Raw genomic sequence first — 27,534 nt, forward strand, 5'->3', positions numbered from 1 at the left:
TCAGTACTCTGTTCTTTTTTTTTGGCTGAATAATATTCCATTGTATGGATGTACCACATTTTGTTTATCTACCATTAATGAATATTTGAGTTGTTCCCACTTTATGAGTATTGTGAATAAGTGCTTCAATGAACATTCATATGTATGTATTTGTTCGAATACAGATTTCGTTTTGTCGCAACTGACTTCAAATGTTTTGAGAGTGCTATCAGGACTTTCAGGACTTACCCTTCAGCAGGGCTGGGATCTAAATATCCGTGAGACTTCAGAGGGCTCTTTAGGCTTTATTGCTTAGATGCCGACTTTTTGGGCGACCAGGAGTTTCCTTTGCTCTTCAGTACCATCACTGAGTCTCTGTACTTCAGAAGATCTTTCTCCTCCCTGTTGTCCTGCTCTCTGCCATTGCAAGAACCACCCGGCTCTCCATGGAGGTCTAGAGTGCCTCGGAGGGATTTCATTCAGTTCTCTGGCCCTGCCAGCCCTTAGCATACACCCAATCTCCACTCAGTGAAGGCCTGAGGCAAAATGAAGGCGGGAAAGCACAGCTTGCTTGATGGATGGGGGTCTTTGAGTCTCCAATCCAGCAAGCCAACCCACTCATGGCCTCAAAAGGCTGTTAATGGTTTGGTTGGTTTTTCTTACCCCACCTATGGTCTATTCCTCTTCCTCCCACAACTCCAGCAGATGAGAGCACAGCTGAAGGTCTCAGCTCTCCTAGGAAGGACGTTCTGGCTATTAGTACATTTAGGTTTCCTTACTCATCAGCTCTCAAATGCACTAAAAAATATGATTTTGCAGTGTATCCAGCTTGTTCTGGGTGTTCAAGAGAGATCAATGTCTCATGCCTTTCTACATCCTAACTGGAAGTGACAGTCCCTAGTCTCAATTCTAATTCTTTATTTAGGGGTAGAATCGTTTGCATACCCCTTGGGGATGATTCAGGACCATCCTTATGCAGAGCATTAGAGAGATCACTGTATTTGGGTAACTGCTGTGCTATGTGGGAGATAGTGGGAATACCCCGGGGCCAGGCAGAAACAAAACTTCTAGGAGAACTGCAGCTTAGGAAGATATTAGAGCACTGTACAAGAAAATCAGGTTTCAGGTCAAGCTCTGTCACTTCATAGCTGTGTAGCCTTGGAGAAATTAATTTCTCAGGCCTCTGTTTCCTTATCTGTAAAAGAAGGTGGTTGCAAATTCAATAGCAATGGAGGCAGATGTGACAAACGCTTCTTTGAAAGGGTTCTGCTTCTTAGCTCAGTTAGGCATTACCACATAGTGTTCAGGGCCTAGTGTCACCAAACCTCCCACTTGCAAGTAAAGCTGGAACTTTATGGCAACTGATTCCATTTTTTAACCAATTTTTTGAGCCAAAAAATACATATTTGGGATAGAGTACAGTCCAAGGGCTATCCTTTTGTCACCCCTGCTTTGGACCCATGGGCCCCTCAAGGGTAGTGTCTTAGACTCGGTTCTCTAGAGAAGCAAAATGAGTGAAATATATATATATGTGTGTGTGTGTATGTATATACCTACACACATACACATGGAGAGAAAGCGAGAGAGAGATTTATCTCAAGAAATGGCTCATATGGTTGCAGAGGCTGGCGATGCCCAAGTCTGTGAGTCAGGTGTCAGCTTGGAGGCTTCTAATGATTCACGAAGCTGCAGGAGTTGAGGAACCCAAAATCAGCAGGTCAGACGTCAAGCTGCTGGCTCAAGGGCTACAGAGGCCAATGAATCCAAGAACAGCAGGTAAGACAGTAGACTGCTGGCTCACAGGCTGCAGAGGATGATGAATCCCAAGTTCGGCAGAACCTGGCTCAATTCCCAAGGACTGAAGGTCAGATGATGATGACCCAGATGCAGGATCCAGAGCACGCAAGTGACCTTTGCCAGAACAGCCATATATATATTGGATGCAGGCCACACCCCCAAGGAAACTCCCCTTATAACTGATTGGCTGGTCACATCAGGCCACATCATGAAGGATGACTTCAACATTACTTAACTGCCAAACTACATCATTACATAACATCCAAGCCACTGAGAATCATAGCCCAGCCAAGCTGACATACAACCCTAACCATGACACTCCACCCCTTGTAAACTTTGCACCTATACACATCTCCTTAAACTATACACAATTTCTTAATAAGAACAATTACAAAGTCATTACTGACCTACTATGATACAACTGACATGCGTACAACTGGAAACACACTAGCCCCATTTGCATCTTATATTTTATAAGTGAAGAAAACAAAAATATTTGCTGCACACATACAAGGAGGAAATACTCATAAAAATTACAGTGCTTATTTCTGTAACTGGTCAAGTGGCCATAACTGGTATTTAGAACAACCTTCTTCCAACACCCATTCCATATTTCCTTTACCCCCAGCATGGACCTCAGCTGGTCATGGTTCTTTGCCTGATGGGGTGACTCAAATCTTCTTTCCTGAAGGGTCTGGGCTATTAGTAGCCATGTTGGAATTGAGCTGCTGTAGTTTTCCATTGACTTTAATCACAGGGCATGGTGGTACTAAGGGACACCCTAAAGGATCTCCTGATATTCCAGACAAACTCTCTTTTGCCTCCATTATGCAACATCAATAGTTGAGGTCAATCACACCAGCCAGTATAGTATCTCCCTACTTTGCCTGTTGATCCAGAGGCATAAGGAGCTCAAAGTGGCTGGGCAGCATTCTTAATTCCCAGTTGAACAGAATCAGTGTTGTGTCTCCAGGTGGGAGCTTCCTTCCTTTGTAACTCAGACCTCTAGGCTGCACAGCATAGGGTCATGGGGACAGGAAACATAAATTTTGTAAGTGGTTCACTAGGGGTAAATAGTGAGTGGTACCACTCCCATGTCAACCCCTTGATTCCTAGAACTGTGAATCCTGGCTATGGGAGAAAAAACACCATATACTGGAGGCTGATTTAGAGCATATACAGCCTCCTGGAGAACATTGCCCCAATCCTGCAAAGTGTTGCCACCTAGCTGGCCCCATAATTGTGTCTTTAGAAGGCCCTTCCATAATTCTATAGAGCCAGATCCTGCAGGATGATGGGGAACATGGTAAGACCAGTGAATTCCACAAGCGTAGGACCACTGCCATAATTCATTTGCTGTGAAGTGAGTGCCTTGATCCGAGGCTACACTGTGTGGGATACCATGATGGTGGATAAGGCATTCTGTGAGTCCACAGATGGTAATTTTGGCAGAGGCCTTGCATGCAGGCCATGTATCCAGAGTCAGTGTCTATCCCAGTAAGAATGAAATGCTGCCCTTTCCATGATTAAAGGGGTCCAACATAATCAACCTGCCACCAGGTTGCTGGCTGATTGCCTCAAAAATGGTGTCATATCAGGGACTCAGTGTTGGTCTCTGTTGCTAGAAAATTGGGCACTCAGTAGTGGCTATATACCCAAGTTGGCCTTGGTGAGTAAAAGTCCATGTTGCTGAGTCCATGCATGACCTCCATCCCAGCCACCATGGCCACTTTGTTAATGAGCCCATTGGGCAATGACGGGAATAGCTGGAGGAAAAGGATGATTAGTTTCCACAGACCTTGTCATCCTGTCCACTTGATTGTTAAAATCCTCCTCTACCAAGGTCACTCTTTGGTGAGCATTCACATGAGATACAAATATCCTCACTGCTTTGGTCCATTCAGAAAGGTCTATCCACATACATCTCCCCCATATCTCCTTGTCACCAATTTTCCAACTATGTTCCTTCCAAGTCCCTGATCATTCAGCCAAACCATTGGAGACAGCCCATGAATCAGTATACAAAGTGAACAACCAGGTGCACTGCTTGAAATTCTGCCCATTAGGAAGGTTTCCCTTCACCATTGTCCTTCAGGGAAGTCCCAGAAAGGGACTGTAGTGCTGCCGCTCTCCACTTTGAGAGGTGCCTACATATAGCACAGAACTATCTGTAAACCAGGTACAAATTTTCTCTTCCTCAGTCAACTAATCATAAGGAACTCTATATGAGGCCATAGGTGCAGACTGGGAGAGGGCAGGTAATGTGACCGCAGTGGAGACCATGGACATTTGGGTCACTTTCTCATGCAACATACTTGTGTCTTCAGGTCCTGCTCAGGCCTGATCTCATGTACACTACTTCCATTTAATGATGGTGTGCTGCTCTGCACATCCAACTTTATAATTCTGTGTGTCAGACAATATCCAGTTCATGATGGGCATTTCAGGCCACATGGTGACTTGGTAGCCCATGGTTAAGCATTCAGTCATTACTATGGCCCAGTAACAAGCCAAAAACTATTTCTCAAACGGAGAGTAGGTATCTGCAGAGGATGTCAGGGCTTTAGTCCAAAATCCTAAGGGTCTGCGTTGTGATTCACCAATAGGGGCCTGCCAGAGACTCCAAAGAGCATCGCTGACACTTCAAGCACCACCGGATCAACCAGATCATATGACCCAAGTGGCAGAGCAGCTTGCACAGCAGCCTGAATTTGTTGTAGGGCCTTCTCTTGTTCTGGGCCCCACTCAAAACTAGCAGCTTTTTGAGTCACTTGATAAATAAGCCACAGTAGCACACCTGAAGGTGAGATGTGTTGCCTCCAAAATCCAAAGAGGCCCACCAGGCATTGTGCCTCCTTTTCAGTTGTGGGAGGGGACAGATGTAACAACTCAATCCTTTACAAGGAATGTCTCAACATGCCCCACACCACTGGACTCTCAGAAATTTCACTGAGGTGAAAGGCGACTGAATTTTTGTGAGATTAATTTCCCACCCTCTAGCATTCCTTACTAGGTCCAATGAGCATAATTCATCAATGTAATGGATCAGTGTGACATCTTGTGGAAGAGAAAGGAAATCAAAGTCCCTGTGGATTAAATTATGACATGTTGTTGTTAGGTGCCGTCAAGTCAGTTCCGATTCATAGCGACCCTATGTACCACAGAATGAAACACTGGCCAGTCCTGCACCATGCTCACAATTGTTATGCTTGAACCCACTGTTGCAGCCACTGTCTCAATACATCTCATTGAGGGTCTTCCTCTTTTCCACTGATCCTGCACTTTACCAAGCAAATTATGACATAGGGCTGGAGAATTGATGTACCCCTATGGTAGGACAGTGAAGGTGCATTGCTGCCCTTGCCAGCTGAATGAAGACTGCTTCTGGTGCTCCTTCAAAATGGAATAGGGAAAAAGGCACTGGACAGACAATAACTGCATACCAGGTACCAGGAGATATATTGTTTGCCCAAGCAGTGAAACCACATCTGGAACAACAGTTGCAATTGGAGTCACACCTCGTTAAATTTACTATAATCCACAGTCGTTCTCCAAGATGTATCTGTTTTTCGCATGGGCCAAATAGGTGAGCTGAATGGGGATGTGATGGGAATCCCCACCTCTGTATCCTTGAAGTCCTTGATAGTGGCACTAATCCCTCCAGGAATGCAGTATTGATTTTGGTTGGTGACATAGTGGTTAAGTGCTACAGCTGCTAACCAAAAGGTCAGCAGTTCAAATCCGCCAGGCACTCCTTGGAAACCCTGTGGGGCAGTTCTACTCTGTCCTGTAGGGTCACTATGAGTCAGAATTGACTCGACAGCAGTGGGTTTTTTAGTGGGTGTTCTCCTAGGTAGGGGAAGTTCTAATGGCTTCTGCTCAGCTTATCCTACCATAATAGCCCTTACTCCATTTGTCAGGGATCCAACATGGGGGTTCTGCCAGTTGCTGAGTATATCTATTCCACTTATGCATCATGGGACTAGGGAAGTCACTACAAGATGGGTTCAGGGACCCACTAGACCCACTGTGAGATGAACCTGAGCTAAGACTACTCCATTAATAACTAGACCTGCATATGCCTCCACTCTGACTGGTTGGCTACAGTGACGTTTTGGGTCCCCTTGAATTAGTGTCAGTTCAGAGCCAGTAACCAGTAATCCCTGAAAAGTCTGATTATTTCCTATTCCCTAATGGACACTCACTCTTGTAAAAGGCTGTAGATTCCCTTGGGGAAGGCTGGGAGAGAGATTCACGGTATATATTTTTGGCAGTGTAGTGGGGTCCTTTCTCAATGGGACCCAGCCTCCCCTTCATTGAAGGAGTTGTGAGTCTTTAAACTCACTCAAGTCTGGGAATTGACTGAGGGGCCGTGACTCTATATTCTGGCAATTTGAGTTAGACTGCCACTCACTTGACCTAGACTTCTGTTTGTACATATCAAGTAAATATTTAGTAGATTTCCCATCTATTTCACTCCTAGGGGTATCATGACTAACAAATGCCGTAAGTCCATACAAGTCAGACTATTCTGATTACTATTTTGAAACTACTGTCCATTACAGTAACCATGCCCATCTTATCTTTGTTGACTAAGTGCCATCACTTGGTCCCTGCCACCACAGGGTCTAATCATCTCCACCGTAGTTTAAAAAAAAAAACCATTGCCATCGAGTCAATTCTGACTCATAGCGACCCTATAGGACAGAGTAGAACTGCCCCATTGAGTTTCCAAGAAGCACCTGGTGGATTCAAACTGCCAATGTTTTGGCTGGCAGCCGCAGCACTCAACCACTACATCACCACAGTTTCCATTGTAGTTAGGTGTCTTAATTCAGTTAAGGTAGTTCCCACTGTCAAATGTGATTTACATAAAATAGTAATCACAGCAGTCTTCAAGGATGCTGGGGCTTCCTTCACAAATTTGTTCCTCACTATGGTGGTGAAAGGTGTACCCTCTGGGCACTCCACATGTGGGTCTATGGGTCTAAGCTGATAAATTCACTCTAACTCTCCAATTACCTAAGCCTCTGGATACCTTCTTCTACAGTATATCAAGGCAGGTCCGGTACTTCAACCTTATTTCGTGTAGGCCACCATGTGATGCTTCAGTGAACCAACCAAAAATGATTAGATCCTAACCTCTTGTGTTGAAACACTGAATGAAGAATCTGTGCTTAGTGGGCCCATATCAATAAACTCAGACTGATCCAACTTCATGTTCTTTGCACCATTATCCTACATGCTTAACAGCCATTCCTATACATATTCCCCAGGCTTCTGGTTGTGTATATTAGAAAAGTCAAGCAGCTCTTTTCGAGCACTGCTTACCTCCTTCTGGGTCAAACTTTGTATGTCACCTTTTGGGGCTTGCTGGGCCTTAAGTCTAGTTATAGGTCTAGAAGCAAAGATGGGTAGGGGGGTGGGTCTTGGGAACATTCAACAATGTCTTATAAGGCATATGCCTCAGGTGATGCTCCTGGCAATGCCCCAGGCATCACCCCAGTCGATATCTCAGACAAAGACTCTTCAGACACAGGTGGGTTAACCTCATCAGATGGGGTTGGAAGGGATAATAATTTTACTGGGGAGGGTAGCTTAGCAGACAAAGATGGAGTAATTTCTTCAAATGGGAGTAAGAGGGCTAGCTCTGCTGGCAGGAGTAATTCGATGGAATTTAGGTGCTCAATGTCCCTAGTTTCCTGATTACTTGCCCATATGTCCCCCTCCCAAGTTTCAGGATCCCATTTCTTACCAATCAATGCCCTCACTTTAACGTTATACACCATTCGAGGTTGTGAATTCAACTGGTGGTGTAATTCAGCCATTCTTAGGATAACACTCTGGGTTTGGCTTTTGGCAATATCAGTTCTGTTACTGCAAGAAATGAGGCTTTCTTTCAGGGTACAAGTAGAAACTTTCAGGTCTTTCAAGCAGTGCTTCGCTATGACTCAGAAGCCCTGAGCACATCCTTTTCTTTTACCACATTGTCTGGTGAAAGGAGGACCTTTCACTTCCCTATACTCAGCTTCCCTATACTCATTCTGACATTGTAAAAAGTATCAAATATGCAGTCAACCAGAGCCTTGCTTCTCACCAATACTTCATCTATTGGCAGTGATATTTCGCATATTAAAATTGCCACTTCACGCCATGGATTAGCTGCACGCTCTTTACTACTGAAGGCAGAGTCATGAGCACCTCAAGACTAGTCACATTTGAGAACCAATTTAGAAAACTCATCCTACGATTTTGTTTCTCTAGAACGACTCTCAGTACCAAATGTCTTCAGCTGGGTTCTCTAAATAAAGAAGCAAATTTAGCAAAGCATATATAGCTATAGAGACAGAGATATATAGATATATCTCAAGGAAATGGCTCATGCAGTTGTACACGCTGGCAAGTCCCAGGTCCACGGGTCAGCTGTCAGGCTGGGGGCTTCCCCTGACTCGGCAGCTGCAGAGCCTGATGAATCCAAGATTGGCACATCAGATGGCAGGCCGCTGACTCACGGGCTACAGAGGTGGACGAATCCCAAAATCAGCAAGCAATATGGCAGGCAACTGGCTCAAGTCCCAAGAACTGAAAGTCAGATGATAGTGATCCAGATGCAGAATCCAGAGTAAGCTTTGCCAGAAGTCCATGTATATATTTTATGCAGGCCACATCCCCAAGGAAATTCCCTTTACAACTAATTGGTTGACCACATCATAGAGGACGACTACATCATTACATACCTGCCAAACTACATCACTGCATAACTGCAAAACCACTAAGAATCATGGCCCAGTCAGGTTGACACACAACCTTAACCATCACAGGCAGTAACTGTGAGATCAGGTTTCTCTGCTTTAGGCTGGTGACCTCTTGATATTCGAAGGCTCTGAACAGTAGCTGTAACTGTCTTAGACTAATAATAATTGTCTAAACGCAAATTAATTATGGCTTCATGAATATTACTTTCTAGGCAAAATCTTTCAAAACATGAGATCATAGGGGAGTGGATGATGAAGGGGGTCCCAACTTGATGGTAAAGTGGTTGGAGGTCACTAGACTAGGCCATCAAACACTACACTACAGTTTCTGACACAGAGATGCTATTCGATAAATATTTATTGCCTGAGTGAATGGGTATATAGATGAATGGATGTATGGATGAATCATGGATGGGCGTGTGGATAGATGCATGGATGCATAAATACATTGTTATAGTCTCATTGAAAGTATGAAGTCTTTGACTCTATAACTAAGTTAGAATCACATGACAAGAAGGCAGTAAGGCAAACCTGACTACTACTTTCAATTCTAGTCCCATCTCCTTCTTCACAGCCATGTTGCAATTTGGTGACACTGCTCTTTTCCCTTCCAGTCACTTTAGCCAGATTTTACCAGTATAATGTTGTTGGTGGCTTGGGCACACACACTCGTGGCCCAACCCTCCCCAGAAATGTCCCTGTCTCTAGACCACATAATGCAAGGATTTAGTTTTTGTAGAAGGAGATTTGATGCCAATTTATCCCATCTTCCCATTCCTAAGAACGTTGTTATTCCAAATAACAAAAGAAAATGGCAGCAGATTTGATCAACTACCGGGGAGAGGGATTCTAGCATTTTGAAATGAGGGACTTGGGGAGGGAAAAGACAGTGGGGAGGAGGAGGAAAAATGACAGAGGGGAAGCACATTTTAAGATAGATTGGGGTCATAAAATTACATCTCCCCTCTTCTCTTTTATACAATAAAGACTCCTCTCAAAACTGCACAAAAACATTTCCTAAAGGGGCCCTTGTGATCTATTCATCAAAAACATAAGTAGAAGGTACTTGTCATAGGAGGGCACTGGTTTCTAGAAAGCTTGATGTTTTTGAAACTATAAATCCATGCTAGAAAGCATGGCACACAGTTGCACTGAACGTGAGTTTCGAGAAGGAGAAAGAGATGGCTCCATTTAAAATACTCGCAGCGTCATTACTGATTCCAGCACAAACCTCACTTCGTTAGATCATTATGGTGGTGGCTAATTGGGTGTTTTCTACTCCTAAAGGGCAAGGAATATGCTTCATCAGAAACTACTTCACCAACAGCTGAGCTTCTGAATATTTAAAACCCTGTGTAGCTCACTTGGCTTCGTGGATCAGATGGACACTTAAGACTATGTTGGCATCTCCTGTCTGGAGGGGAGATGAGAGGATAGAGGGGGCTAGAAGCTGGTGAAATGGACATGAAAAGACAGAGTGGAGGGAGACAGCGGGCTGTCTCATTAGGGGGAGAGCAATTGGGAGTATGTAGCAAGGTGTATAAAAGTTTTTGTGTGAGAGACTGAATTGATTTGTAAACTTTCACTTAAAGCACAATGAAAGAAAAAAAAAGAGTAGCTCCCTTGAACTCTAGGAAATACTTCCGGAGAAGCCTTTCGGGGTTTCTGCCAGTAAAATTAGTATTATTCTTGATCTTCAGCCCCCTCTGAGCACCCTCAGGACTGATGGAATGGGTATTTCTTCCTAACCCAGATGACCATGGCTAAAGCTGTAGAAAATAGAAACCGAGAGAATTGTCAAGTCCCCAGGGATTGTGGCAATGGCTTCCTCCAGCCACCAGAGGGCTCTAGAAGGAGGAACAACCTGTTTCTAAAGCAGTCCCAGTCCTAGGACCTTATCTCTGCCAAACTCAAATGCAAATGCAATTTGTAATTGAGATTCTTTTTACAAATGGGTTTTTTAAAATAAACATGGTTCGTGTTGCCTTAAAATTAAGTGGAAGGAGAATGAAGCAGAAATTGTTTACAGATCTGCTCTGCCAAGTGTCTAGAACAGGAGTCGGTAAACTACAGACCTGGATCAAATCTGGCCTGCCACCTGTTTTGTCAATAAAGTTTTATTGAAACACAGCCACAACCATTCATTTATTTATTGTCTGTGCTTTTGCACTATAAAGAGTTGAGTAGTAGTAACAGAGATGAAATGGCCCAGAAATACTAGCTATTCCTGATTTAGGAGAATCATTCTGCTTTCATGAGTTTTAGCACCAATATCTGTTCAATAATGTGAATCATACATTCCCATACCCTTCAGTTCACGGAACATTAAGAGGCCCAAATGTGGATCTATAAAATCTTTCTAAATAAAAATCTACTGGTCAATGAGATTGTGAAGGCCATTAAGAGTGGTTTGCCAAATGTTTTCAGCTCATATATCCTCTGGACACCTTATTGGGTTATACTCTCTTGCAGTTGGATAGGACCACGTGACTAGTTCTAGCTAGTGAGTTATGAGCAGAAGTGTCCTGTATCACTTTCAAGGTGAAGCAAGATCTTCCAGAGTTCTCTTTCCCTTTGGCTCAACAACTGGCAAGTTCGAGCTCACAGTTGCCCTGAGCGACACTGATGAGCAGAGCCCCCCCCCCCCAGGGCTGCCTTCTGGTGATATAGAGCAGTGCAAGAAATAAACCTTGTTGTTCTAAACCACTGAGCTTTGGGGGATGTTTGTTCACTCAGCAAAATCTAACTTATCTTAATTGATACAGAGATGGTCAATAACTATAATATGTACGTATGGCTTACAAAACTGTGACTTCACTCTACCCTCCAGTTCAGTCAAAGATATGGCACATTTAAGAAAGAAAGTTTGACCCAGGCATGAATTTCAATCTTTACTCACAAATCTCTTAAATATCTAAAGGAGTCAAAGTACTTAGTCCATGGACATGCCTATTAAAATCTTGGTCTTTTATTTCCAAGTATCTCAAAACCCCAAGTCTCTCTCTCAGTTTCCTGCCCCTAAAGAACTCTCTTATCTGTGCCTGCTTATCAAGCCATTTTGGCTCCACCTTCAAGTAGTGTGCCAGCTCCTGGGGGCTGGGGAGGAGGGATCTTCTTCCTCTCAGATTTATTTTCTCTCGGGAATCACAGCTTTTGTCCCTTCATTAGACATCACAGGAGGAGAACAATTCCAATCAAGGGAATGGGCTGGGAGAAGGCTGGGAACCTCCACATGTAATAATGTTTAAAAAAATAATGTTTACCCCATTTTAAATCACCATCATTGTCATCATCACCACCACTTCTGCTAATATTTGAGTGTCTCTACTGCCATCTCTTTTATTTCTCAACTGGTTCAGAAACCAGGTAGGAAGAAGGAGTTTATTTATTGAGCCCCTCGAACCCCAGTGGAGGCCAAAGGGAATCCTTTCAGAAGGTCTTCATAATAAGAGTTTGGTAGTCATACATTGTTCCTTCGCCGTGTGAGAGGGTCCTGGGTGCCATGATGACCTTGAGAAGGAAGACAGCCACACCTTGACCCAGCCTTCCTGGTACAGGTCTCCAGCTACAAACCTTTCCTGGTATACTTGGGTTTGCAGAGCAATCCAACCAAAGGTCTGATTCCTCACACAAGAAAGTCGATACTTTCGTGACTGGTATGAGAAGGGTTCACTGGGCCCCTAGACCACCTCGGTCTCTACAGCAGGTTCCCACCCCTCTCTAGAAAGCTCCTCTCCCTCTGCACTGTCAAGTTCTTCTGCTTTTCTTGACTTCCCAGCTAAACCAACATCTCTCTCTGCTGCACTGATGCAGAAGGAATACATGACTACAGGGGGAGGAGGAGCAAAAATACACAGGAAAATACCCCCCTGAAGCTGTCCTTGGAACATCCCACGATTCCCTGCTGGTTCATCCTCCAGACATACAACTTGGACTTCTTCACAAGGCCATCCTGGATGTATAAATGTGTAGCACTACACACGCCTCAGAACGGCAGCTTCGATCAAACCTGTGGAATTTATTTCTTCAATTTATAAATTGTGGCTGACTGATGACTCTCTATATTCCCCGGTACGTAACGACTACTTTCAGGGATATCAACAAATCCAGGCCCAATCTACAGATTTCTAATTACGTACAAAAAGCAATCTGGAATCTTCCTTGGTTCATCCACTTCCTCGTGAAGAAATCCAGTGGGTCACCAAGCTTGCTGAACTGTCTCTTGAGACTCTCTTCTTTCAATTTTTTCGACTCCTTTTCTTTTTCAGGCCCTTGTCATCTCTCGTCTAAACAACAGAAATTCCCAACTGGCCCTCCTGCCCCCACTCTTCAAGCTCTGGCACCACTGCCATGGTGATCACTGAGAAACGCAAATCTGACCGCCTGACTCTGCCGTGCAGATGAAGAGCATGGGTGTTGGTGTCGGGCAACCCAAGGTTGAAGTCCTGACACTCCTACTGACTAACTGGGTAAGTCTCTTGACCACTCCAGGTTGTACTTTCCATATCTCAGCCTGGAAACAATACCAGTATCTACCTAGTTTGGAGGACTGATGGAATAATGCCTGTAAAGCACTTACCACTGTGCTTAGCATCCGGTAAGTACTCACAAAGTATTTACGATGATCACATATCCCAAGTGTTTGGGGCCTAGCAAATTCTGATCCCAGAAGACCTTTCAATTTGCATCGCCTACTGTTTTTTTACTGATCTGCCAGGAGTCCCTAGGTGGTGCAAATGGTTAACGCTCTCGGCTGCTAACCAAAAGGTCAGAGGTTCAAGTCCACTCTGAGGTGCCTCGGAAGGAAGGCCTGGTGATCTCCTTCTGAAAGATCCTCCAGTGAAAACTCTGTGGAGTACAGTTCCACTATGGCACACCTGGGGTCGCCATGAATCAGAGTTCACTAGACAGCAACCAGTTTTTTTTTTAACAATTCACACTGTGAATGCGACTGTCAGCCTCTGCACACCAGGTCACTGGTGTACCACAGATCCCTCAACGGGAATACTGGGACTTTATTTTTACCTCTAGGAGCCCTGGTGCTGCAGTGGTTAAAGGCTCGGCTGCTAACCAAAAGTTCTGTGGTTTGAACCCACCAGCCACTCTGTAGGAGAATGACGTGGCAGTCTGCTTCTGTAAGGATTTACAGCCTTGGAAACCCTACGGGGCAGTTCTACTTTATCCTATAGGGTCACTATGAGTTGGAATCAGCTCAACGGCAACAGGTTTTTTTTGTTTGTTTGTTTTGTTTATTTTTACCTCTAGCATGCTTGTTCTCCAAAATGTAAAAAGAATAGTTTCATAAATTTTCAACAAGGCTTTTATTAGGAGACATTAAAATTATCCGTATATACAGTATGGTGCTTTCTAAAATCTATGTATTTTTCTTGATATCTAATCATCTTTATTTCTAAGAACAAAGATAATTTTTTTCCCAAGCTGAAATACGCTGCCACCTTCAAGGCACACATGTGTGTTCTTCTCAGACTCACCAGAAGGGGGAGTGCGTGCATAAAGCGGGGAGTGCAAACACTCCCTCACAGGGGACAGAGCTATCGCAGAATTCATAACCTGGTGACACTATTTTCTTTATAATTACCAGCAGCCCAGAAGATGGGAGCATCTCGCCTCTGCAGTTCTTCATCAATGTTTGCTATAATCCACCTCATGCTTGCTTTATTATGAAAGAGAATTTTTATGTGATTTGCCCACTTCCCATGTACAGTTACCTGAATTCCTCATTGGTGCTGATTCCTACACGCTTCATTTCATTCCTCGTAGCCCATGTGGAAAGAAACCATCTCACAGTGCTTAAGAGCACAGACTCTGAAGCCAGGTTGCCTGGATTCAAATCCTGGCTCTGCCACTTATTAGCTGTGTGGCCTTGGATAAGTTACTTAACCTCTCTGTGCTTCAGTTTCCTCATGGATAAAATGGGAATAACCATAAAGTTATTGTGAAGATGAAATGAGTCAATATGTGTAATGGGCTTAGAACAGTTGGCTACACAGTGAGTTTTGTATGTGATTTTGATCCTCCTACCACTATGCCTCTGCAGCTAGCTAGCAATCACAGCCTAAGAAAGGATGAGCAGACGCTCAATCTATCATCTGAAAGCTGCTCAATGAAGGAACCTTTATCAATGGATTCTACTCTACTTGGGAGTCAATGCTTCTAGCAATGGCTATGGGGGGCGGAGGGGCGGGGCAATGCAAAACTCAAAATGGAAGGGATTACCTATTTGCTCCAGAAACTCAGGGTGGTTTAGAAGCCCACATGTGTCAGAAAATATATGGCTCTAATAACTGCTGATGGTTCATAAACAGCCACCCAGAGGACCCCATACTATTGAGATTCTTATTTATGGGGAACACCATGGAGCCAGCAGCCCCTTTTTCTTTACAGTGCCCGGAAACGTTGCTCTGCCACCAGGAAGTCAACCCATCCATCACTAACATTCTCGCTTCACAATGTGATTTCCACATTGCCCACAGCAAGAATATTTTCTCATTTCCATCATTCTTACAAATGTCCACCCATATTACCTGAGTTCATTTTTGTGAATTTCCACTATTTTTCTTTCCAGCTTCTGTGACTGCTTGGGGAAAATCTCAAACTCACTGATGTAATTCTCAGGATGCTCATCAGGGTGGTAATCACCAAGCTCAGCTGTACCCAGCAAAAAGCAAAGAGAAAGAGAGAGGTTGAGAACAAGAGCATGGTACATGGGGAACATCTCCTGCCACCCAAAAGAAGAGCGAGCAATAAGCTCACACCCAACAAATACACTGTGTCTATGGAAAGACTCCAGCCTGAGAGTTGAGAAGCTCGTATTCTTGTTCAGATCTAGCTGTGTGAGTTGAGGCACTTGTCTGAAACTCCCTAGGTCTCATTTTTCTCATCTATATCATGTCGTTGGTGTTAGCTGCCATCAAGTCAATTCCAACTCATGACGGCCTTATGTACAACAGAACATAACATTGCCGGTACTGCATCATCCTCACAGTCGCCAGCATGTTCGAGTCCACTATCATGGCTATTATGCCAACCCATCTCACCAAGGGTCTCCAATGTCCTCGTTGGCCCTTTACTTCACCAAACATGATGTCCTCCTCCAGCGAATGATCCCTCCTGATGAAGTGCCCAAAGCATGTGAGTTGGACCATATTCTGTTGTGATCAATAAGGTATTCATTGGCTAATTTTCAGAAGTAGATCGCCAGGCATCTCTTCCTAATCTGTCTTAGTCTAAAAGCTCCACTGAAACCTGTCCATCATGGGCGACCCTGCTGATATTTGAAATACCTGTGGCATAGCTTCCAGCATCACAGCCACACATAAGCTACCACAGTATGACCGGTGGTGGCATTTGTATGATAAAATGATTTCATTCAGAGTTTCTCAACGGGGGCACTACTGGCATTTCAGGGGCTAGATAATCCTTTCTTCTGTCTGATTTTCCAAAGCCTTGTAGGACATTTAGCATCCCTCCCTCTTGGGCACTAAATGTCATTGTGACAATCAAAAATGCCTCCTCCCAGTATTTACAAATGCTCTCTAGGACTGCAGGTGACACTGCCTCTAGATGGAAACCACTGGGCTTGTCTCAGCGTTCCTTTCAAGGCTGATATCGTCTGAGACTAGGAATTGCCTGGCTGGGGCTGCCTGCTGTGCGATTTGCGTGGGTGCAGGCTCCTTCAGTGAAATATCACAACGTGAAGGAACCCAAGGGGATTGCACTCAAAAATGAACGGACTGCTCTTCAGATTAAAGTGCGCATGTCTAAGACAGATGTGCAAATCAGGTGAAGGACGATGCTGGATTTAATTTTTTTTTTTTTTACCTCCAGAGAGTCTTCTATGGTAAAAAGAAGGCAGTGTCTGCATGTATCTGAGTACCCCAAAGGCCTGGGAGAGGTGGGTGTGTGGACCCCAGCCTGGAGCAGCTCCGGTGATTTTCTGACAGTGGGATTACTGTCTCCTGATTTCATAAACTTGCTAGAGCAAATGAACCAGAAAGAGCAAGTATCTCAGGCAGAAATGGGGTACAGCACAGGAGGGAAGACTAAAGACGGTGGGAAAATTGTAGTAGAAGAAGCCCTTCACAAACATGACCTCAAAGAAGATCGAGACCAGTGTGCCTTGAGCACATCTGCAAGATCGCATCCAACTCTGTCATTTGTATCTACTGTCCCTTCATTGGAAACCCTGGTGTCGTAGTGGTTAAGTGCTACGGCTGCTAACCAAAGGGTCAGCAGTTCGAATCCACCAGGCGCTCCTTGGAAACCCTATGGGGCAGTTCTACTCTGTCCTATAGGGTCGCTATGAGTCGGAATCAACTCGTTGGCACTGGGTTTGGTTTTTGGTTTGATCCATTCATTGTCAAATCATTTAATGACAGTAAAAGGGAAAAACTGGGAGGAAAGGAAAGTTCTTTAAAGCTTCTTAATAGGATTCACATTACCAAGTTTTTAAAAAGCCTAAACTGTATACCACATGAGGAAGGCCTTATAAAAAAAAAGATTCAAGGAAAGCATCACCCATAAGGTAGAGATTGAGTAATTTGATCATATCAAAATTGAAAGATTTCTGTTTATTGAAGGATAAACCCACCCAGACCACAGTCAAAATAATAGGGAAATGGCAAGTTGGGAGAAAAAAAATTGCAAAGCCTGAAGTTGACAAGGCCTAAGATCTAGAATAAAGAAGAAATTCCAACAAATCAGTAAGAAAATGATCAGGAAGACCAACAGAAAATTGTCAAAGGATATGAATGGGCAATTCACAGAAGAAAAACTCAATGGGCTAGCTTATGAAGAAATGTTCAAACTTATTAGTAATCAGAGACACCATAACAAGAAGGTGTCACATTACATCTAGAAGACTGGCAAAAATTTCGAAAGTTGGAAAATGTTACATGCTAGCAAAGATGTGAGGAAATGGAAACCCTTGTGCACCACCAGGGGCATTCCAAGTGGGTGTAGCTCTCCTAGAGAGCAGGCTGGAAGTATTTAGGCAAATATTATGACCTAGCAATCCCACTTCTGGGCATATATCCTAGAAAAACTTTAGGTCCATGAAAGAATATGTTCAAGGTTGTTCGTCACACATAGCTCACGACAGTCAGGACTTGGTAACAACGTGGGTGTTCATGGTTGTTGGGATGGATAAGTAAAACATGGAACATGCATACCACAGGCACTCCATACCTCTTAAAAGCAACAAAATAGATGTACACTGAGTAAAGCGGCTAGAGATCAAAAGCTGTGACCTAAATTTTATGGAAGGTATAAAATAAGTTCTATACTCCCATTTAACTAATGAAATTTGAAAGTACATACACACACAAAACAATGCCAAGCATTTCATAAGGATATATGCAGAGTCAAAAATGTATATTAATCCTTTGGGAACGGAAGTGGAGAATAACGAAAAAAAAGGAAAATCAATCAACCAATGGATGTGCCTAAGGGGGCCAATGATGATAATAGGCCATGAACTGATGATTAACCCTCTCCACCTAAGTTCCAAAAGAAATGCACATAGAAACACACACACACACACATACATGCATGTCCCCTTGTGAGCTGGCTTTGGGTCTAGAAATTTAAAAATGTAGGAGGTGGCATAACCCAGTGTTTCCATCTTCCACAATTAACGGTCCAGCTATGTGACATTTTGGAAACCCTGGTGGCGTAGTGGTTAAGTGCTACGGCTGCTAACCAAGAGGCTGGCAGTTCAAATCCTCCAGGCGCTCCTTGGAAACTCTATGGGGCAGTTCTACTCTGTCCTACAGGGTCGCTATGAGTCAGGATAGACTCAACGGCAGTGGGTTATATGACATTAGGTCATCTTCAATGCAAATGTCAGCTTGTGGTGTGTTTGGAGAGGGAGGGGGTTATTTGTGGGGGCACTTCTCTTCCCAGGAAAGCTCGTAGGTTTCAAGTGACCTGTACAGCCAAAAGCTGCTAATGAGTCCTCTAACAAAGACAAGAAATTTTAAAGAAATGGCCGTGGAAACCACACAGGGTTGCTGACGAGGTGAAGGTCAATGCCTTCCCTACCACAAGTTCTGCTCTCTCATCCCTTAAAGTTTGTAAATCTTGCTTCAGTTTAACCAGGAGGCAGTTTTTTAATGACTAAGAACTTCTAACTATTCATATTTCATTTTTTAATACCAAGAGGAGTTGGGTAAGCAGTTTGTGGTAAGTAACAGTAACATATGGCACACTGGGAGGCTTACAGTTTGAAACAAACCCTAGAATTTTTCTAAGAGAATTCAACTGTCATAAAAATCCAAGTAGTTTGAAGCAGAAGGGTGGGGTAACGCTGTTAGTTGTCATCAAGTCAGCCCCCACTCACAGCAACCTTATGTATAACAAAACTTAGCGTTGCCAAGTCCTGTGTCATCCTCACAATCGTTCATATGTTTGAGCCCATAGTTACAGCCACTGTGTCAATCCATCTAATGGAGGGTTTCCCTCATTTTTGCTGACCCTCTACTTTACCAAATATGATATCATTTTCTAGTCTTTCTTGATGACTGTCCAAAGTAAGTCGAAGTCGTGCCATCCTCACTTCTAAGAAGCATTCTGGCTGTACTTCCTCCAAGATGGATTTTTTTGTTCTTCTGGCAGTCCACAGTATATTCAATATTCTTTGCCAACACAATTTGAATATGTCAATTTTCCTTTGATCTTCCTTTTTCATTGTCCAACTTTCACATGCATATGAGGTGACTAAAAGGACTATGGCTTGGGTCAGATGCACCTTAGTCATCAAAGTGATGTCAGACATGTAATATCAGGTGGTACTGTGAAAAGGGGCAAGCTGGACAAGGGCATTTCCCTGGTTTGGAGATGATTCGTTCCACAAGAACTGAAGATACAGGAGTTACATCCCTAGTGTCAACTCCTGCAAGACCCTTCCTTGACTCACCTTGTTGGGTTAGGGGTCCCTCCTAATGGCTTCCACAACATCCCATGTTTCCTCCTATGTATCCATTAACTTATCATCATAACTGTCTGTTATTTTTGTTCCACAAAGGAGCTTTGTATTTCAGTGGCTGACACCTAGCAGCTGCTTAGTAAATATTTGGGGAACACGTTAACAAATGAGGTAGGTAGTGAATATCTTCCCAGCAGACAAATGACCACTCTTCCCCAAGTACAGCAAGAAAGCACACAGTTCAGGCAAGTGCACTGATTCATTTAATGTATTTATTAGAGAACCTACTGTGTGCCAGGCCCTGGGATATTGTAGGACCCAAAATCCTACTCCCATAGGATTCAACACAGGGGAAATACATAATGAACCCAAAAACAGCTCGACAAGATAATTTCAGATGTAGGTGCTTAAAAGGCAACAAAATAGGATGCTGTGATAAAGAATGATGTGCAGGAGGGGTGAGATAGCTAGACAGAACAATCCAGGAAGGCTTCTCAGAAGAAGTGATATCTCAGCTGAGTCCTGAGTATCTGTTGTTGTTAGTTTCTGTTAAGTCAGTTCCAACTCCTGGTGACCTTGTGTATTACAGAATGAAACGCTACCCTGTCCTGCACCACCTTCATGATTGTTGGTATGTTTGAGTCTATTGTTGTGGCTGTTGAGGCAATCCATCTCACTGAGGGTTTCCCTGGTTTTCACTGACCTACTTTGCCAAACATAATGTTCTTTTCCAGGTATTGGTTTTTCCTGATAATATGTCCAAAATAAGAGAGTTGAAGTCCCATCATCCTTCCTTTTGGTTGTGTTTCTTCTAAGACTGCTTAGATCATTCTTCTGGCAGTCCTTGAGATAGCCAATATTCTTCACCAATACCACAACACTGTGATGTTGGTCTGAATATTTAGAAGGAACCAAGACATCCATAGGGATTGAACACACCAGGCAGAGGAGACAACACATACAATGATCCCTCCATATTGCTACTTGTAGAAGGAACAGGAAAGAAGAGATCTTTACCCATGAAGGATATAAATAGAGCCCTATGATTTTTGTAAGTTTGTTTTGCAATATGTAGTTATGAAAAAAATTGCATGTATTGAATATGCTTATTTTTTTCAGTATGTACAGATAGCAAAACTCTGGGTGGATGACTATTGTTTATACACCCAGAATATACTGAAGCTTAAAACCTGCTCCTCCAAACAGCTTTAGCAAACAAGGAGCCAGTGAAAAGTCACGTTGCCTCGTAGTGGCTGCACATTCCCTATTACTGTCTGCAAGAATAAGTTATTCTGACAAAGCAGGTCCTTATCTGCATTTCTAAATGATCTCGGGGCTGCTAACGTATTCACCCTGAGCATCACAGACCTTCGTGAATCAGCTGTCTCTTAATTCACAATGAATGGTGCATAGACTTCACCACACTGGAGAGCTGAAAGGTCTCTTCCAGGACTCCAGGCCATTTCCAGCTCTCTCTCCACAGTAGCTAATACAGTGTGTGCGGGCAATGATAACTTCAAGGAGGGATAAAATTGGGCCTTTCTGTTCTGGATGGTGCCTTTGTGGCTTTATGTCAAACATAAAATAGGATGGAGAGCTTTCCATTAGAGATCCATGGAGAATTGGCAATAATTCTCTAATGCCTAAACGCCTTCTGGAAACCCTGGTGGCATACTGGTTAAACGCTACGGCTACTAACCAAAAGGACGACAGTTCAGATCCACCAGGCGCTCTTTGGAAACCCATGGGACAGTTCTACTCTGTCCTATAGGGTCGCTATGAGTCAGAATCAACTAGACGGCAATAAGTTTGGTTTGGTTTTTTTTAATGCCTTCTGAAATCCTCATACACTGGTCTGTTGCTTGGATTCATACTGAGTCCCTTAACTAGGAATTGGTGATCTTCACGGTGAAGAAAGACAACTATGAGTTTTCAACATCCTCTCACTCGGATGTGAGAGGCTGCTTTCGGAATCACCTACTTCACCTGGGGGCAGATGGCAGGGACTCTCCTACTTCCATCACAGCACTGCCGTCATTATGACCACTTTAAACTTGGATGTCCCTGAGCGTTGTGACACCTCTGCCAAAACCAGATACCAAGGAGTAGGCTGCTTCCAGGGAAGGAGAAAAAAACACACATATACCCACTTCGGAATTTTCAGAGACCACACACCTGAGAATAAGATCAAAGGAACAGTGCAGAGTATCCCACACGGACAGTGACGGGCAACAATAAAATCCCCAGGAGAATGAGGGCTTCTCTCTTGAGCAGTGAGTGAAGACTGACTCCTTGACATCGTGAGAGAGATATCCATCATACCCACTCATGCCCCATCACAAGCTCTTCCGCGATTCCAGAGCCATAAGAGTAACATGCTCACTCGGCAATCTCTCTCTTTCATCTCTGTCTCTCTGACTTTGTCTGTCTCTGTCTCTCCATAACTTTGTCGGTCTGTCTCTCTGTCTCTGTCTTTGTCTGCCTAACTCTCTCTCTCTCTCTCTGACTCCCAGCTTCTCCCTTTTTCCTTCTGCCTGCCTCCCAGCTCATAAACATGCTGCAAAGGACTGGATCACCTGGGTCCCTGCAGACAGCCCTTACAGCCAGCTGCCTCCCAACTGGCCCAGGGAAACAGGAACACCTGAGCCTGTTCTTCAGGGGTGCTGGGTCCATCACCATGGCAATGTGCTGCCTCAGGACCTAGAGACCGACTTCCCTCAAACTGCTGTCCTTATAAGGTGGAAAATAACTGTTCCCCATCCCCCTACATCCACCCACGCACATAGGCCCATGCCTTGTTCCATCCTGAAAACAACAGCAGCCTCCACTCTGCTGGGGCCTGGGCTGGCCTGGCCCCTGCGGAATCGTCACACAGTCAGGCGAGGAGGCAGTAGTACCCCCGCTTAATACACGGAGAAACCGATGCTAAAAGAGCTTAAGTAATTTCTCCATGGTAAAATAATTAGGAAATGGGGGGAGGGGAGTGGGAGATTCAAACTGAGGCTGACAGACTGTGAACTAGAGCTTTCCTCCCTGAATTTTTTTTTTAAGTTACCATTGAGTCAATTTCAATTCATGGCAACCCCACATATTACAGAGTAGAACTGCTCCATAGGGTTTTGTAGGCTGTAATCTTAAGGCAAGCAGATTGCCAGAACTTTCCTCCATGGTGCCACATGGTTGGTGGGTTTGAACCACCAACCTGTAGGTTAGTAGTTTAACACAAACAATTTGCACCACCCAGGGACCCTTCCTCCCCATATTACATTGCTAGAAAAATTGAGGAATTGGGTATCATATAAATGTGCATAAATATCACCAGGGACAACCCCCTATTGGATGCCTAACTTCCTGGGCAATAGTTATTCCCCTTCAACATGCCCATGAGGCCCCACACCTGATGGTGTAAGCTCAAAATATAAAATATCCACACCCTTTCAGAACTTGTTGTAAAACCACGAGCCCACCCCTTCCAGAGAGACTCTAAGCTGTACTGACAGAGCCTGCAGAGGCCGCTGTGAACACCTCAGCCCAGCCTTTCCCCAGGACTCCACGGCTTCAAAGGGGTGAAAAATAGGGGCCATGTTGCTAAGCTACCCAGTCTCAAACCACACGCATGGACAGTATGGGTACAGGTCGGGGCGGAGGGACAGCTCCCAGCAGCCCAGGCTGTACAGACACCTCTAGGAGCCCAGGACAACAGCGGGGATGGGCGAGCCACAGCCACACTCACCTTGAACAATACAGGCCCCCAGGTAGGCAGCGTCGGAAAAGGAGCACAGCAGTCGGCCATGGAAAATATCTCTTTTAATTTGCAGGTACAAAAGGTACCTGTAACACAAAAGGAGAAAGAGGCGCCATCAGTTTTGTCTAAAGCATGGAAGACATAGAAGGACTGTTCACTTCATCTACACCTATGTCACCAGGACCCTACCTAGACATGCCAGATCCCCCATGGGGCAAGCAGAGAAAAATTGAGAAGGGCCTTCTGAGTTGAGAAAATCTGAAGTGTCCACGGCTGAGCAGATCTTAGCAGGCTCCAAAGCTAGGTAAGTTCTGCCTTTTCAAAGACACATGAGACCAGCACTGAAGAAAGCCAACAGAGCCTGGCCAGCCCCTGCTCCAGCAGGAAATCCCATACGGTGACAACCACGGCCACCATCACCACCACCCACATCACAGTTACGTGCTGCCCAAGTGCTTTAAAAGTCTGCTTGAAGTGGAAGAGTGAGAAAACTAATCCAGTCAATATACCAAGTGTAGCCTCGTTACAACAATAATAATAATTAAAAAAAAAAAATGACAAGCCCCATCATTTCTCAGGGGCAGGCTCACATTAATCCATCTCAAAATAAAAGACCTAGTTATGAGGCCAGAAAGCCGATTTATTCACTACTACAGTCACTAGTTTTTTGTTTTTTTTTTTTACAGTTGTCTTAGGAGTCCCTGGGTGGGTGCAAATGATTAACGTGATCAGCTGCTAACCAAAAGGTTGGAGGTTCCAGTCTACCCAGAGGTACCTCGGGAGAAAGGCCTGGTGATCCGCTTCCAAAAAATCAGCCATCAAAAACCCTGTGGAACATAGCTCTACTCTGACACACATGGAATTGCCATGAGTCATAATCCACTCGCCAGCAGTCGATACAGCTGTCATCTGTTTAGTGTCCTTTCCCTTGTCTCGAGATGGCACACTCAAATGCCAGCAGGGGCCAGGCACACTAGTTAATGAGTGGAACGGGCTGCATAAGGGCTCTGGGAGGCAGAATGGAAGGTAGCAGCTCCTTACAAAGGGGCCCAGCACTGTGCTCATCCAACCTGTGCCATCAGCTTTTTCAGAAAATAAGGGAGAATGAGTTTCTAAGCAAAATCCTTTGAATTTTAAATGTTGCAACAAAGTCTTTTTTTCCCCAACACTCTGTGGCACCAAAAAATGTACATGTGGGCCCGATTCAGCCTAGGGACCGCCAGTTTGCAACTTCTGGCTCAGGCTGATCTTGCCACCTTCCTTTCCATTCCCCCACACTGAGCAAGCCCTCTTCAGCTGTATTCTTCTTCCTAGGCCATGTGAATTCTTTCATGCGATGCTTCAGGAATTGGGTTTACTGCTTCTAGCTAATGTAATTTTGCCAACGTAGGCAGATTCTTTCCACGTTTATTTTAGAGTTTAATTCTCAGGGACCAATCTTATATTTTTCTTTCCATGTTCTCAGGGGAGGACACCTCACAGTTTTAGTGACAATCTCCAGTGCTCAAATACGTTTGATCTTTACTCAACCTAGTGAGGCATGACACACAGCGTCATCCCCATTTAGGAGGCAAAGGAATTGGGATCAGAAACGGTGATTAATTCGCTAAGGTCCTGCAGGTGTTCCCACCCCCAGGGCGCTGGGGTCCATTCAGGCGCTGACTCACTGCACACCCACCACAGGCGCTGAAGGAGGTAGCCGCTTGTGATGCTCTGATTCCACGAGTCCTTATCTCGCTCTTGCAGTATGGCACTGGGACACGGGGGGACCCAGATGACACGCCTGTGTCCCCAATTTCATACAGAATGTTGTGCAGGAGATAAGGGCAGTGCTAATAAATTTCTTGTTTGGAGTTTGGTATGCATTTTGTCAGAGAAGCAATATTACACTTGGTAGATAAGAACTCGGACTAGTTCCCTCAACTAGTGCCTCTCAACTGTAATGATCACATGAACACCTAGAAATCTTATTAAAATGTGGATTCTGACTCAGTGGGTTGGGCACGAGGTTCCATACTTCTAATCAGCCCCGAGGTGATGCTGGGGCTACATGTTCTCAACCACACGGTGAGTAATAAGGTTCTAAGTCAGTGGTTCTCAGCAGGGTTTCGAACCAGTTCATTCCGAAGATTCCCAGGCGATTCTTTCCACCCTAGATATACTGAATCAGAATCTACATTTGAACAAGATCCCCAGGTAATTCTCTTGTGAAAATGCCAATTCTGACTCAGTATATCTGGGGTGGAAATGCAAATTCTCAGGATGGGTTCAAACCGGAACAAGCCCTGGTTCTCAGCCCTGACCGCACATTAGAATCATGTGGGTGAGCTTTTAAAACTACCAATGCCGTGGGCACTTCCCAGGCCCAGTTAAATCAGATCCAGGTCCACATAAAACATGCACACAAATGTTCATAGCAGCATTACTCGTAACAGTTAAAAAGTGGAAATGATCCAAGTGTCTATCAATTGATAAATGGAGAGACAAATGTATGTATCCATACAGTGTAATATTATCCAGCCATTAAAAGGAATGAAGTTCTGATACATGCTACAGTTTGGATGAAAACATTATGCTAAGTGAAAAAAGCCAGACACAAAAGGCCACATAATGTAAGATTCCATTTATAGGAAATGCCCAGAATAGACAAATCCAAAGAAACCAAGCAGATTAGCAGTTGCCAAAGGCTGGCAAGAAGAGGATAATGGAGGAGTGACTGCTAATGGATATGGGGTTTCTTTTGGGGGTGATGAAAATGTTCTGAATTTAGATAATGGTGATAGTGGCACAACTTTGTAAACATACTAAAAATCACTTATATACTTTAAAAGGGTAGATTTTATTGTATACGAATTAAATCTCAATAAAAAATTGAATGAGAAAAAAATACTTCATTTCAGGTAATGTGTTGTGTGCGCACATGTTGGTTTTAATCTACCCACAATTGTTGTTGTTGTTAGGTGCCGTCAAGCCTGTTCTGACTCATAACGACCCTATAAGACAGAAGAGAGCTGCCCCGTAGGGTTTCCAAGGAGCAGCTGGGCTCCAATCTAGCCACTAGAGGCAGTTATTCAATATCTGCTGCACCTAATCAGAAGGCCATGAGGGCAGTGGTGGTTCAGTGGTAGAGTTCTCTCCTTCCATGCAGGAGACCCAGGTTCAGTTCCCAGCCAATGCGCCTCACGTGCAGCCTCCACCCGGCTGTCAGTGGAGGTTGCGTGTTGCTATGGTGCTGAAGAGATTTCAGAGGAGCTTTTAGACTGAGACAGAATAGGAAGAATGGCCTGGTGATCTTCTGGAAAAATCAGCCAATGAAAACCTTATAAATCCCAACAGTCCCGTCTACAACCGATCACGGGGATGGTGCAGGACTGGGCAGCGTTGCGTTCCATGGGTCACCATGAGTAGGGCCAACTCCACGGCAGCTGACAACAACGATCAGAAGCCCACACTCTTAGCTTCTACCAAGTGCAGGGCTCCCACAAGCTTTGCAGGCTGTGTGAATTGCCACAAGAGATGTGATAGTGACTTTACTTACGACACAAGCAGTGTTCGTGATATGTGGAAAGTTTAGAACTCTGCAGAGTGTCTCCACTCTCGGCTGAACAAGGTAGAGCTCTGGTGGTCCCAGCAGCAACTGCCCTTCAAGCGGCGTCCAGGCCAAGCCTCTGTCAGGTCCTGCCTTTGGTCGTTGCTGGAGGAGTCTGCTCTGCTGCGTTTACCTCTGTGGAAGCCCTCATGCCAGCCAAGGCACTGAGCTTACAGAGTGGGCTGTGCAGTGGGTTAGAGCCCACGGCTAATGTATTTACATTTGTAGCAGAAATCCTTCTGAGACTTGCTTCTCTTTTAGCTTTCCACCCATTGGCAAGATGGCGGGAGAGGAGACACATTGTCTTCTTCTGCCTTTAACTACTGGTGGCTGCCAATGTTTCCCAAAAGAAACTGATAGTTTTGAAGATTCAAATTGCCTTGAAAGAGCAGTTAGTGGTTCTCAGATTTTTTTTTTTAAATCACCTGGAGAGCTTATGGAAGTGCAGGTTGCTGGGCACAACACCTCCCCCGCCCTTCCACCACCGCACCTCCCAAGTTTCTTCCTCAGGAGATCTGTATTTATAACAAGTTCCGGGGACCACACTTGGAGAACCACAGCCCTAGACCACTCGCAATACCAACGTCACAAAAAACCTTGAACAACTCTTTACATTTTTAAGGACTGTAAACTACCAGGCCGAACGCTCTGAGATTTCTACTTGCTAAATGTGTACATGGACTATAAAAGTATTAGTTTGCACTTTTTGGAAAATTGAGTAGTG

The 27,534-nt window shown here is 44.4% G+C and overlaps 1 protein-coding gene across 2 annotated transcripts in view; it reads right to left on the bottom strand.

Annotated features, from left to right (window-relative positions):
- The window catches only part of FRMD3 (FERM domain containing 3), a 367,315-nt gene that overhangs the window by 93,321 nt on the left and 246,460 nt on the right, over nt 1-27,534 (bottom strand). For both annotated transcript variants that reach the window (XM_049896889.1, XM_049896890.1), the window contains 2 exons: nt 23,210-23,307; nt 15,077-15,200 (listed from right to left, as the gene is read on the bottom strand). In XM_049896889.1, coding sequence (XP_049752846.1) covers nt 15,077-15,200; nt 23,210-23,307 — 222 coding nt within the window. The remainder of the gene's footprint in view (nt 1-15,076; nt 15,201-23,209; nt 23,308-27,534) is intronic.

Source organism: Elephas maximus, chromosome 9 (genome assembly GCF_024166365.1).
Source record: "Elephas maximus indicus isolate mEleMax1 chromosome 9, mEleMax1 primary haplotype, whole genome shotgun sequence".
Classification (NCBI taxonomy): Eukaryota; Metazoa; Chordata; class Mammalia; order Proboscidea; family Elephantidae; genus Elephas; species Elephas maximus.